The following is a 13,954-nucleotide window of genomic DNA, read 5'->3' as shown; positions in this document are numbered from 1 at the left end:
AGGCACCCAAGGCTTCTGGAAGGTGTTGATGTTGATAAGCATCCAAGACCCCACTGGATGTGTGTGAGGTCTCTAAGAGCCAAAGAGGCCCCACCTCAAACCCTTATCAGAAAGGGAACTGGAAAGATCCAAAATAGTTATGTTCACTGTGAAAGTAGCTATATAAAAATATGTATGTTTGTGCAAGGCAAGAAGTAAAAAATGAAAAATAAAATGTGTTAAGGTAGTGAACTGTGGGTCATTTCCTTTTCAAAACATTCTTGAATATTGTTTCTGTTATCTTGTCAGTCAGTAAAATAAGCATTTTTTTTTAAAAAGAACCAAAAAAAGAGGGTAACTACAGAAGCCTGAGCCTTGCCGAGGCAATTGTTACCCACAAAAGCAAAGGGACCGTGTGAAAACCGCAAGATTCCCAGGAAAGCTTAGCCAGAGTAATGTCCACCAGACCTGGGAAAGGGGGAGCCATACCACTGGGGTAGAGCCACCAAACACATGTGATGATGCAGGATTTGTTAGCTCCAAGGCCCTGAACGTGCCAGCCCACCCTGGGAAAGCAGAGGGTGGCGCCATGTTGTTGTCACATCCCTGGAAGGAAGGGGCATTTCCAGGGAGCTATGACAGGCAACGAAAGCTGACTGAGTCCAGCTTCTCTCCTTCCATGGTGAGGTTCTCCTGGGATCTTTACTTGAAGATTAAATGTTACTGTTTGGGAGAGGAGGTGTCATCAGCAGAATGTGGATTCGATGTAGGCTTGGAGAGGGAGTGGAGAACTTTTGGCAAAGAGGGAAATCTTCTGTGGCCTTAGAAGTTAGGGATTTCTCTATAGAGCCTCTTTGTGAGGTAGGAATCTTATTAATTTCTTTCCTTTAGATTTGGAAAGTATGTTAGATGTCTTTTTTGTCCCTCCTATGCTTGCTGTACATGAAAGGGGTTTGAGGGAGCTCCTCAGAGGTTTCTGAGTGAGACACTTAGGGGTCCTGCCTGGATGTAGACTGACCCCTGTACCATGAGGCTTGCATGTTCAATCACTTGGCCACATGTGACAGTGGCTTCTTCAGTGGCAAATACAGAGCCTTCAGTCATTTCAGCAATCAAACCTCAGAAAGGATGTTTGCCCGGCCAGGGCACTACCTACTGGGGTACCCAGCCAGATGCCTGAGTCACCAAAGAACAATGGCATCCAAGAGAAGGGCCATTGGGAGAAGGAGGGTGTCCTGGGGAGGATGTCCTCAGTGTCTGTGTTCTGAACTTACCATTGTCTTCTTCACATATACTTCTTGACCTCGGGACAATCCAAAATCTGCTATTTTGGCTACATAGTTTTCACCAACTAAAATGTTCCTGGCAGCCAGATCCCTGTGGATAAACTGAAATTTAAAGAAAAAAAAAACATCGTTTGCTTTTTTCACTTCATTCTGCTGGCACAAGGCCACTACGGTCAGACCTTTGAAAAATAGAGAAGAGAGGAACCCAATTCCCTTAAAGTTCCTCTCTAATATCCTCAGTGGATTTGGCCAAATGACCCATCATGTTTTAGGAGAAGCATTTCAGGGGAAAAAAAAAAAAAGAAGAAAAAAAAAAAGAAAGAAAAGAAAAAAAAAAACAAAAACCCAGGTCATTAAATCTTCCTGCTGCAGTCCAAGTCCTCTGCTATCATGCATCATTTGGATCCAAATGAAGCTAAGATCAGTTCAGCCTCCTCATCAAATACACATGCTGAGATTCACTAAATACAGTTCTTGTCAGTGTCTGGCATTAACTTCTATATAAACAGAATAGTAACAAAGAGACTAAAATTAGGACAATCATAAGAGGAATTAAAGGGGGGAAGTTAACTAGAAAAATGTATAAATTTAGCTCAACTCTGAGTCCAGAGAGAATTTCAAAGGAAAGATGTCCAAAGCAAGGTCCTCACCACACACCTGTTTCTGGCTCAAGTAGTCCATGCCACGGGCCACATCTGCTGCAAAATGGAGAAGCTGCTGGGAGGACAGCGTGGAGGCGGTGCTGTTGGCAATGGCAAAGGCGGGATCGGTCTCCAGCACTCGGCTCTTGCGCAGGAAGTCCAGGAGGTTTCCGTGGGGAGCGTATTCGATGGCCAGGTACAGGTAGCCTGTGGGGAAAGGGAGAGACACCACCTTCTCAGTGGCCCTCAACAGCTCTGAGATTTCAAAGGTGTGCTAGGGTCTCGGGAATGGCTTGTAAAATTTAGTATCTAAAAGCAACATGTTGGGGCGCCTGGGTGGCTCAGTCAGTTAAGTGTCTAATTCTTGATTTGGGCTCAGGTCATGCTCTCACGGTTCATGAGTTCGAGCCCTGTGTCAGGCTCTGCACGATGAGCACAGAGCCTGCTTGGGATTCTCTCTCCTTCTCTCTGTTCCTCCTCTGCTTGTGCTCTCTCTCAAAATAAATAAATAAACATTAACAAGGAAAAAAAAAAAAAAAGCAATACATCTAGCGGTACCAACCTTGAGAACACTGACAACAGGACCGAGAGAAGTTTCACGTTCCTGCCATGCTTACAGGGCACCATGCTCGAACTCAGGGTCCCCTCTTTCCCACCCCCTCCTGCCTACCACACGTGGACTAACATGGAGGCTTCCTGAAGGCCCGCACCTACTCAGTAAGATTTGCCTTCAGAAGATCTAGGACAGCTAGTCTGCATCACCTGTTATTTTTTTATTCAGTATTGATGGAGAACTAACGTGAGCTAGGCATGTTATTCCAGTCTGTCTCTAACTTTTCTTGAGGTTATTTTAAAAAAAGAAAAAAAAGAGTAAGTGTCCATGGCAGAAGGACCCGTACCAGGCAACTCTCTGCCTCCTCCTTCTACTGCTCCCCTAAAACTCCCACTACGTCACTGTCTTGCTCATTAGGTTCGCAGAGTCTGAGGTCAGAGACTGCATTTTGCTTAGAGAAATCAGAAAACTCAAACTTAGACAAATAAAACAATAGGTACTAGAAGACATTATGGTCCATTGTCTTGGCCTATTCCCAAATTGTTTTCCTTTTTTCTTTTTCTTTTTTTTTTTTTGATAAAATTAATCTTCTTTCACAAAAACATTGATCTTTTGAGTCAATGAAAAGTAGAGTGGTTTTACTGTCTTTTAAAGGTAAATGTTTTGGTATACCATTTTTTACATTTAAAATGTCGAATGAATTTTAACTTCAGAGACATTCTAAGAAATTGAAATTCTGGTGTAAAAAAAAAAAAAAAAGCCTAGTACTGTAGCATGTAGCACTGTTAGGCAAGATACGCCTCAATGCTTTCTCACTTCCTCACTGAACTATAAATTTTAAGAGCCAACCAGTTATGTGCTAAGGTGATGACAGAGCAAAAATTTAAAAGATACACATTTTTCTGTTGGCGGTGGTTACTTTTTTTAAACTTTCATTTACTGCTGTCCCATGCTAACCACTGTTTTCAGGAAATAGCTCAAAAATAAATGTAATTACTTCATTATTGAACCTAAGGGACATGATCTAGCTTTCAGAATTACACCCTATTGGATCACAGAATGATATATTGTTTGAAGCCCCAGTATTTTTAGTTTAACAAATTGAGGAAAAGGAAGTAGTCTCTCTTCTATTGTTGGTGTTTGTGCCTCAGAGTCAACAAGAGTTTGTCAAGTTTGGAAATAATTACTGTGTGGAGCTTTTTTGTGGGATCAAACTTTTCCATGAGGAATTAATCATAATTAAGCATAAATTTAAGCACAGATTCAGAATTATAAACCCAGGTAGGATGCTGAAGTAAACCCATAGAAGTACTTAGTTCTATCTAAATAATGTAAGTGGACCTTTAAGAATATGTACAACATAGGATAGTTGTAGAGCTCCACCATAATTGTACCCATAATTGTTTGGGGAAAAAAAATGAAGTTCTATCAGATATAAGTTTATTACTATTATTTTATCCTAGCCATTACCAATGCTTTTCTATTACAATAGGTTGTTGGCATTCATGGATTTAACATTCAGAGTATCAGTGTCTTGGGTTTGGAAGAAATAAGATAGGCAACTCAGAAGAGCCAATGCACTTCACTCTTCCTGATGCTGAAGGCTCCCCCAAACCCTAGCAATAATAGCTGAGGGAATCCCTGAATCAGCAAGGATGGCAGTGTGCAGCAACCATGGGTACCTTTGAGCATTAATGGGTGAACCACACCAGAAGGCAAAAGATCCAGCCTGGGACCTACCTCCAAAAAAGATCCCAAGTCTCATTACAATCTATAAATAGGACCAGACATTCAGAATTAAACTGCAACTTTAAAAAAAAATGGGTAGCATTCTTAACATTGTTATATTTACTAATTTCAATATGGAATGTGCCTGTTTTAAACAAAAATTCTGGCAGGAAAGACAGGAAAAGAGCATCTTACCACGATGTTCACACGCTCCCAAGAGATTGATGATGTTTGGGTGGTGGCCAAGTTTACAGAGAACCTCCAGTTCCCCAGCGAAGTCCCTGTGGTCATCTTTGGAGGCATATTCTGGGAATTAAGTCAAGAGTTGTGATCCCTGGCTGTTAGACCTCTTTAGAAACAACTATTCCCTCCCACTCCCCAGGACCTTCAGAGGCACTTAGTCACCATCAGGTCTGGAAAACTGAAATCAGACATTACTCTAGGAAGAGTACTTGGTACCATTGATACTTTGGGCGGAAACCTTTGTTGTTGGGGGGCTGTCCTCTGCATAGTAGGATGTTCAGCAGCATCTCTGGCCTCTACCAGCCCCCAGATACCAGCGGCCCAACCAAAAGTGTATCCAGACATTGCTGAACGTCCCCCAAGGGGCAAACCACCCCTGGTTGAGAACCACTGTTCTCAAGTTTTCTTGTTTAAGCTCTCAAATGCCCAGTGAGATGATTTGGTAGAGATGGAGCAGCCTCTATTTAGACTCCAGCTATTCTAGCTGAAGCCGCTGTCCAGCAACGCATATGCTGAGGAGCAGAACCAAAGTTTCAGTACAACAACACCGGGAATGTACACACCTTCCTTTATCATAATACTTTTAACCTGCTTTCCCACAAATCAGTCCTGCTAAAAAAACAAACAAACAAACAACAACAACAAAAAAAAACACCTCAAATCCAACGGCATTTCTATGGAAGTTGCTTGATGGTCAGGAAACTGAACTACATCTGTTTCTATTCTTTCATCCTGTCTCTCGGTTACCACTTGGATCAGAGGAAGAACTGCCAGGTACCAGCCAGGCTGAAGGGAAAGCTCTCTCTGGCTGATGCACAAACTGATCAGCCTTGATTGGTGACAGAGCGCTATTATGGTTTTTTGAAAAATAATGTTGGGTAGGAAAGGGAGGAAGGGGGGGCCAGTTGGTGCTGGTGGCCCTGTGCCTACCTGAACATGCTTGGAAATTACAGGAATGTTTCATATGGGCTAAGGGTACACACAAAACTAGCTAGTAGGCAATCCCAAATCAGATACCCTGTTCATACCATAAGAAGCCCGAGGTTTAATGCCTTGGAAGCATATTTAAAATGAAGTTCTTTATAATGAACTTGTCCCCTACTTCAGTATCTGTCTTCCTTTGGATGCATCATTCTCCCTGCAGACATTTTCTGCCCTGGTGCCCCATTAAGCTATTTTACCTCTTCACATGGGCATGGGACCATCAGGCTCAGATCAGACTTTAAAAGCCCTGATTTTACAAAATTCTATATCCTTTCTTCTCATACTATCCTTACTATTCCCCAAAACTCCCTGTAACTAAAGTATCAAAACAGAAAAGACATTTCTGGATGCTAAGCAAGATTGTGTGTGTACATGTGTACGTGTGTGTTTGAAACATACTACTATCTCTAGGCATTGACAGTATTTTATTTATTTTATTTGTTTTCTGTCAACCTGCTGCAAAGAGAAAGTTAATTCCCCCCTTGCGCTCAATATTGCTGTCAGAAAGGAAAACCCAGCAGCAACCTTAGAGAGCCCACACGGTGAAGGTGACCCACAGAAGTAGTTAATTACATTCCCTGTTCTGACACACAGCTTTCCAAGCCCAGACGCTCTAGAAGCCACAATGCAGCTTCTCAATCAAGCCATGTGCATCACCTGCCACTTCACACAGAAGAGAATACAGCTAGTACAGACAGTGAGCTAGACATTCAGCTTTCTCAGAAGATGTGTATTAGCCATCTTGTTAGATGGGTAGGCACCAAGCGGTCTTGAGATGAAGACAGCTGGAAAATACCTCATTCTTGTGACCTTAGATCAATGGTTTTCAAACTTGAGGGTACAGAAGAAGCAAGGAGCATGCTTGTTGAGAACACAGATTCTCACATGTCACCCCAGAAACTCAAATACTGTAGATCCAACAGTGGGAGAAGCCAAGTAGATGCATTGCTAACGTCTCCAGGAATTTTGATGCAGATAATCCATGAAGACAGTGGTTTGCAAAATGTGGCCTCCAAACCCTCAGCATCAGCATCACCTGTGATCTAATTAGAAATACAAATCCTCTGGCTCTGCTCCAAAATTACTGAGTCAGAAACCAAGGTGGACCCCAACAGTCTGCTTCTAACAAGGCTTTCAGACGATTGTGATGCATGCTCAATTTTGAGAACCACTGCAGTAAGAGAAACAACAGTCCTCCCCCACAATGAGAAGTGTGTGACAGGGAATCTGTATTCTCACATCACAACAAGACAGTGGCATTTAAACAGCTCATGCCTTCATGTTTATGTCCTGACCCTGTCACCAGCTGACCTCAAAGGAAACATCACCTGCAGTTGCACTGAACAGCTATATCTGACACCATGCCAATTTTCTGTTTAAATAATGTAAGAGAATAGAGGAAAGATTCAACAGGAAGTCAAGTTGTCTCCCCGCCCGAGTGAAATGCTGACTTGATGTGGCCAAGCACTGACCTTTCATTCTCTTGATGGCAGCGTCCATCCGTAAGCCGTCCTTCTTGATGCGCGCCTTAAGAACCTGGCCAAAGTTACCCTCCCCGATCACATCTTGAAATTTGATGTCATTCCAGTCAAGCACTGGATAAATTGTAGGATCTGGGTTGTTTTTGGCCTTCCTGTTCAGGGCCAAAGTTCCTGAGTTGAACTGCACAACTGGCTCTTCCCTCTGGAGAAATAATTTTTTAAAGGTTTTATGTCAGGATTTTTCATAATTCTGACATGCATAAATACTCCTGGTTTGTATCCATACCAAGTGAAACAAGAAACTAATTCTGGGATGGAGATGGAAATAGGTTTCATCTAACAAACTGTCTACAGCTTCATGGGACACTTCCAGGCATTGGGGGAAGGTATTCTGCAATCAATTAGCAATGTCTGCAGACAGCAAGGCAGGGGAGAATTAGAGCAGGGATGCCACAGGATGGCACATCCCTGAGTTAGCCACATTGAGTTTCTACTGAGCTTTGAAATAAGCAGGTATTTGGTTCTGGTTTGGAAAAGGACACAGAGATCCTATCTGGGACAGTAAGAGGCCATGACTCCATGAGAGCTTTTCTTACATAGTCTTGGTCTATTCTGGACTCTAACTCACTCGCTCTGGCTTATCCTAAACCTGAGAACTTCTTGAGCCCACTCTGGAGCAGATTCAGACCCCAGGATGACAGAGGCTTACAGCAAAGCCCAACACAGCATCACCTTTTCTCCTGAGTTTGAGAGGCTGGCATGTATAATAACAAGGCACCAATATCATAGGAGCTCCAGTGCTCCCGGCCCCCTTGCTGGCCCTTTCTCTCCAGGAGCAGTTTGAGTTGAGCCACCTCTGGCATGGAGTCAGATAACAAAGCTCCCCTTGTCCTCCATAGAGGGGAAGCTCAGGGATCTGTGGACATGAAGGTATACCTTATCTAGAATGTGTAGCTATACTCAACGTTTTATACATGGCATTGATAAAGCTGGGTGCAAGTTCATTTTACAGAGCTTAAAACCACACACTAGAAAAACATTCAGGCTCTAGTAAAACCAAAGGAATCAAACAGGGTACACATGGTCAAGTATGATTTTGTAAACTCTGGTTACTGATCAAAATGTCTAGGCGAAAGAATGATGCAGTGCCAGGTATTATGAACTATGACTGCAGACTGAAGGATACAAAGGAATGGAGATACACACATGTACATACAATTCACATATATTACAGACACAATGTATATGGGATAATAAGATTGTGGGAGATACTAAAAGTCGAAAATGGGAACTGCAAATAGGAAATGTCTAGCACAATACATCATTACCCATGACATTGAGGTCTGGTTACACTCATGTCCTTCCTTACCAACAGTGTTCAGTTCTTCATACTGCAAGATTAGTCTCCCTGGTGACTTATCATTAGGATGACCATACAGCTCACTTTGTTAGGGCCTGTTTTAGCCCTGGCTTCCTGAATAATTACTAAGAGCAACCTTTTCACTCTCATAATTGTTCCAGGTTGGATAACAAATTATATAGTCATGCTGTTTATCGCTCATTTCATAACGGAAGTCAAAGAGAAGATGAGGCCTGGCTAAGGAAAATACTGGCTTTAGAAGTAAATTTCCTGGTCCACATCTTTCAAGTGAAGGTTCTGCATACATGCAGACTTGTACTTATTAGTTAGTAGGAAGATGAGACACTACCACGTTTTGGAAAGCTTGGGCCATTCTCCTTTGGACATTTGCCCTCTTCAATTGCAACATGATCAGGAAGGCCAACAGCACCGTCAGGCAGGTCATTCCTGCCGAGCCAAGGATGGCTATAAGCAGCATTTTCCCGCCTCCAAGGTCCGCTGGTGCTGCGCAGAACACAGGAGAAGCAGTAGGGTTAGTTTTGGAGAGATAGGGCAAGACCATCTATGGTAGACATCACAGGGAAACAGAAATGTCATGGTAGCCCTGACTCTGCCACCTAATTGCTATGGGACCTTGGGCTACTCATTCATATGTTCTGAAACTCAATGGAGAGGAATGACTCACAGTCTGACTTTTTATAAGACCTAAAAAAAAAACAAAAACAAAAGCAACAACAAAACAAAAAAAAACCAAAAACCACAAAGTGCTGATTATTATTAATTATGAATTATTAATCTCATCATTTATCCAACTTTTACTTCCAAGTAGAGGCCCAAGCAACTGCACATTGTCAAGCAATAGTGAGAATGACTAACTAGATGTAGGACTTTGGGAAAGTAGCTAAAGTTCCCCTGAATAATTTCCCCACCTAGAAAATCTCTCTTGTTCTAAGATGCTGAGGTTAGAGTCTGTAAGGTATTTTGCTTTTTTTTTTCCTTATATAAAAAACTGATAGAGAAAATCTGAGAATACCAATGGGAGAATGGAGGAAAGGAGGAGGGGAAGGAGGGAGAGACAGAAGAGAAAAACCATTAAATTCAGGGCTCAGGTCAAAATTAACTTAAAGATTATGGTCTAATCTTTCCATCTCTTTCCCTTAAAGTCAAATAAAATTAAATGCAATATATTTTTATGAAAAACAGTATGTAGAGCATCACCCCATCTTCTTACAAGTATTCTTTTGTGATTATCTCTTTCCTTCCTTCTATCTCTACTCATGGGTGCATAAAAACAAGTCTGGAATAGAATAGTGAGAATTTTGTTGTTTTGTTATGTCTTTTTTTTTTTATTTTTTTGCTTGTATTTTTGTAGAGCTTGGATTTAGGACCTGTACACATTTTACCAAAACACAAAAAATTATAAAAGTAATGCATTTATTAAGAGTGTCATCTGAGGGGCGCCTGGGTGGCGCAGTCGGTTAAGCATCCGACTTCAGCCAGGTCACTATCTCGCGGTCTGTGAGTTTGAGCCCCGCGTCAGGCTCTGGGCTGATGGCTCAGAGCCTGGAGCCTGTTTCCGATTCTGTGTCTCCCTCTCTCTCTGCCCCTCCCCCGTTCATGCTCTGTCTCTCTCTGTCCCAAAAATAAATAAACGTTGAAAAAAAAATTAAAAAAAAAAAAAAAAAGAGTGTCATCTGAAAACTCCAATTCTCTATAATTGGTAGACTCATAATTCCTTTAACATTTCAAAAATATTCCAAAGAATCAGCACTGAAAATATCCATGTTTCATTTTATTTCTTAAGCCTTAGGTAGCCCTCAAAACCAAGAAGTTTTTACTACTGTAAGATTTTCTGTAAAAAAAAAAAACAAAAAACCTTAGTCCAGGTTATATAAATCTTCCAAAATTTCCATCTAACATCACTCTATGTTCCCTCACACTTGTGGTACAGGGCAGAGGGCTGGGAGGTACGGTTGCAGACAGAATTCAAAGGGAGGATGCTCCAGGAGCTGCAGCCCCCAATCCCCAACCTGAGTCCCTTTTGTTCACTTAACTACGTTCAACAGGTGTTATCAATCACAAACCCTGGGCATCCTGTGCTTGGCACTCTGAGGGACCTCCATCTGTCTCAAAGAGCTTACTCTCACTAGAGTGGGGGTTAGTGGTGGATGTGGAGACATTATAACTTGGATCCAAACAGTGAAAGAAAAAAAAAAAAAACACCTCATAATAGTATAGTGTCATCCAAGCTAAAAGAGGAGTTCATTTGAGAAAGAATGGTGTTGGTTCTTGGAGCCTCCCACTGAAGCACCAGCGTAGGCCTGCCTCCACTAAGCAGGTTCCACATTCTTTTTCCATGGAATCAAATTCATATTCTTCAGAGCTTCCACTGCTGGATAGGGAGTGTGATGGGATAATTTAGTCTAAGGCTTAACAAAAGAAAATGGATCAACAAGGATTCCTTCCCAGGGGCATTTTCATTTTAAGAACCTATCTAGAGATGGTGAAGCCTATTTGGACAAATGAGTTATGTCACATGACGTACATATCAGGTAAATATCTTAAGATAATGGGGCTTTCCCAATCATCTCCAGAAATAATCCTATGTAAATACCTGTCCACTCTACCAACCTTGAGATTTAGAAAGGGTCATCAGTTCGTGAGAAAAAGTTGGGTTGCTTGACCCTATGTTGTTCTCTGCAAAAATGTCCACCTGGTAAGCTGTTTCAGGCTCTAGGCCCTTGAGGTGATACTGGGTAATGGTGGCATTCTTGATCTTCACATCGATGTGCTGGTCTTCATTCTTGCCCTGAACCTTGTAACGGATGATAATAGAAGAAATAGAATAGCCATCCAAGATTGTCCAAGAGATCATGGCTGAGGAGTCTGTGATGTTAGAAATCTTAATGTTTTCTGGTTGAGGAGGGAGAACTAGAAATTAAAAAAAAAAAAAATTTTAATTCACTTAGGATACACTATCATCATTTAGATTATTATGTTCTTAAGAGATACTTAATGTCAGTTCATAAACCATGAATGGCAGAAAGCAGGAAAGAACCTCTTTGACCCTGCCTGCAGCAACTTCTTATTCAACACGTCTCTGGAGGCAAGGGAAGCAAAAGCAAAAATGAACTACTGGGACCTCATCAAAATAAAAAGCTTCTGCACAGCGAAGGAAACAATCAGCAAAACTAAAAGGCAACTGACGGAATGGGAGAAGATATTTGCAAACGACATATCAGATAAAGGGATAGTATCCAAAATCTATAAAGAACTGATCAAACTCAACACCCAAAAAACAAATAATCCAGTGAAGAAATGGGCAAAAGACATGAGTAGACACTTCTCCAAAGACACCCAGATGGCCAACCGACACATGAAAAAATGCTCAACATCGTTCATCATCAGGGAAAAACAAATCACAATGAGATACCACCTCACACCTGTCAGAATGGCTAACATTAACAACTCAAGCAACAACAGATGTTGGCGAGGATGCGGAGAAAAAGGATCTCTTTTGCGTTGTTGGTGGGAATGCAAGCTGGTGCAGCCACTCTGGAAAACAGTATGGAGGTTCCTCAAAAAATTAAAAATAGAACTACCCTACAACCCAGCAAATGCACTACTAGGTATTTATCCAAGGGGTACAGGTATACTGTTTCAAAGGGGCACATGCACCCCAATGTTTACAGCAGCACTATCAACAATAGCAAATGTATGGAAAGAGCCCAAACGTCCATTGATGGATGAATGAATAAAGAAGAGATGGTGTATATACATACAATGGAGTATTACTGGGCAAACAAAAAGAATGAAATCTTGCCATTTGCAAATATGTGGATGGAACTGGAGGGTATTATGCTAAGCGAAATTAGAGAAAGACAAAATTCATATGACTTCACTCATATGAGGACTTTAAGATACAAAACAAATGAACATAAGGGAAGGGAAGCAAAAATAATATAAAAACAGGGAGGGAGGGGGACAAAACATAAAAGCCTCTTAAATATAGAGAACAAACAGAGGATTGTCAGAGGGGTTGGGGGAGGGGGGATGGGCTAAATGGGTAAGAGGCATTAAGGAATCTATTCCTGAAATCACTGTTGCACCATATGCTAACTAACTTGGATGTAAATTAAACAAGAAATAAATTTTTTAAAAAACATGAATGGCAAATAGATGTTTTCTCAGATGGTAATTCCAATCAATTGGAAGTGGACTCCAGAAGACATGACAAAATAGCATAAGCCAGGAAAAACATCAACACATATATCACATATTTGCTCATGCTTGCATTAAAATAAGACTTCAAATTCTGTTACCCACAAACATATATTATGCTGTTTTTGATGCTGGGGAGAACAGAAAGATTATGAGAGGTGACATTTATATAGGTTCTTCCATACAGTAACTCCTCTCCTCTTCCTAACAATCTTATAAAAATTCAGTCCCAGAGAGGTAAAGTGACTTGACCAAGGTCATATAGATATTGTGTAGAAGAGATAGGATTCAACTCCTGGCAGTCTGACTCCACAGTCCATCATCTTAGCCACTTTCCCAAAAAGCCTATCGTTGCCCTAAATGTATTTATGGAGCAGTAACAAGTCAGTGTATACATAAGAAAATGTGTCAAGGACTTAACAGACAAAATGCTGCTGGGATTTAGGGAAAATAGCGATCACATTCTACTCGGGGGGAGGATGAGAAAGAGAGGTTCTGAGGTTTTCCAGATGTGAAGATGATAGGCACAGAATTGTCCCTACATTTTCACTCAACCTGCTGTCTGGTAAAGGACTCCTGCAAGAGGTAAGTCGCTGACTCTATACAATAGAGTGACTCTGTATGACCCCAGGGAAGAAGGAATCCAAGGTCTTGCCCCTGATATCAATTATACCTTCCATCTGTGAGGCTGTTGACAAGGTGTTTCCATATGCAGGTTCCCTCTTGACCCTCATAACCACATAGGTGGCTATGAGTAGTGCTGAGATTTTTATTATCCAGTTTTAGAGATGGACTTTGAAAATGAAAGGACTTGTACTGGTCCCAGTAAGTAAGTAAAAGACCCAGGCGACTTCACCCCATATATTACTGTCTTTCCCCATATACTGCTTAGAAGCAAAACAGAACCTTCAAGAAATGTCTTCAGGTATATTCTTTCTATCCTAAATTCTCAGAGATTCTTCTGCATTCTAAATTTCCTCTTTCCATGACGTGGATCATACTCCTTTGGTAACTGTGGCAATTTATGAGGACTAAATATTGGATTTTGGGCCTTCCAAATCTGATGGTCATTTTCTATGTCCCAAACCACAGTTGATTCATCAACAGTATGTCTTAACTTCCTTTGCCTCCACTACCAAGATTTTGTATATTTTTACAAAAATATAGAATAATCTTCCTTCCCATAAGGAGATGACAGAATATTTGGATTATTACCATTTTCAGACTACTATTAATACATGATTAACTTTTATATAGTGGTGCCTCAAAAAAATATTCAACTTGATAAACCAGCGGTAGATCTAAACCTGTCACAAAAAGAAGCAGTGACTTGCAGACACCTGCTAATTTCAATGCCAACTAAAAAGCACAAATTTACATCTACCAATTTATCCACATTATGCCTGAAAGAAGTCACCCTTTGAACTAGCTTAGTGGACCTGTGATTTAGATGCAGTGAGTCTGAATCCAGCCATCTA

General features: G+C 41.2%; 1 protein-coding gene across 3 annotated transcripts in view; it reads right to left on the bottom strand.

Moving 5' to 3' along the window:
* Window positions 1-13,954, bottom strand: part of TEK (TEK receptor tyrosine kinase) — a 106,262-nt gene that overhangs the window by 9,276 nt on the left and 83,032 nt on the right. For 2 of the 3 annotated variants that reach the window (XM_045470148.1, XM_045470145.1), the window contains 6 exons: window positions 10,887-11,186; window positions 8,605-8,759; window positions 6,887-7,097; window positions 4,383-4,493; window positions 1,923-2,113; window positions 1,254-1,367 (listed from right to left, as the gene is read on the bottom strand). In XM_045470148.1, the coding sequence (XP_045326104.1) occupies window positions 1,254-1,367; window positions 1,923-2,113; window positions 4,383-4,493; window positions 6,887-7,097; window positions 8,605-8,759; window positions 10,887-11,186 (1,082 nt within the window). The remainder of the gene's footprint in view (window positions 1-1,253; window positions 1,368-1,922; window positions 2,114-4,382; window positions 4,494-6,886; window positions 7,098-8,604; window positions 8,760-10,886; window positions 11,187-13,954) is intronic. The other variant, XM_045470146.1, reaches the window with a different exon arrangement.

Source organism: Leopardus geoffroyi, chromosome D4 (assembly GCF_018350155.1).
Source record: "Leopardus geoffroyi isolate Oge1 chromosome D4, O.geoffroyi_Oge1_pat1.0, whole genome shotgun sequence".
NCBI lineage: Eukaryota > Metazoa > Chordata > Mammalia > Carnivora > Felidae > Leopardus > Leopardus geoffroyi.
The sequence above is the reverse complement of the archived record's forward strand: the minus strand, read 5'-3'. Positions and strand labels throughout refer to the sequence as shown.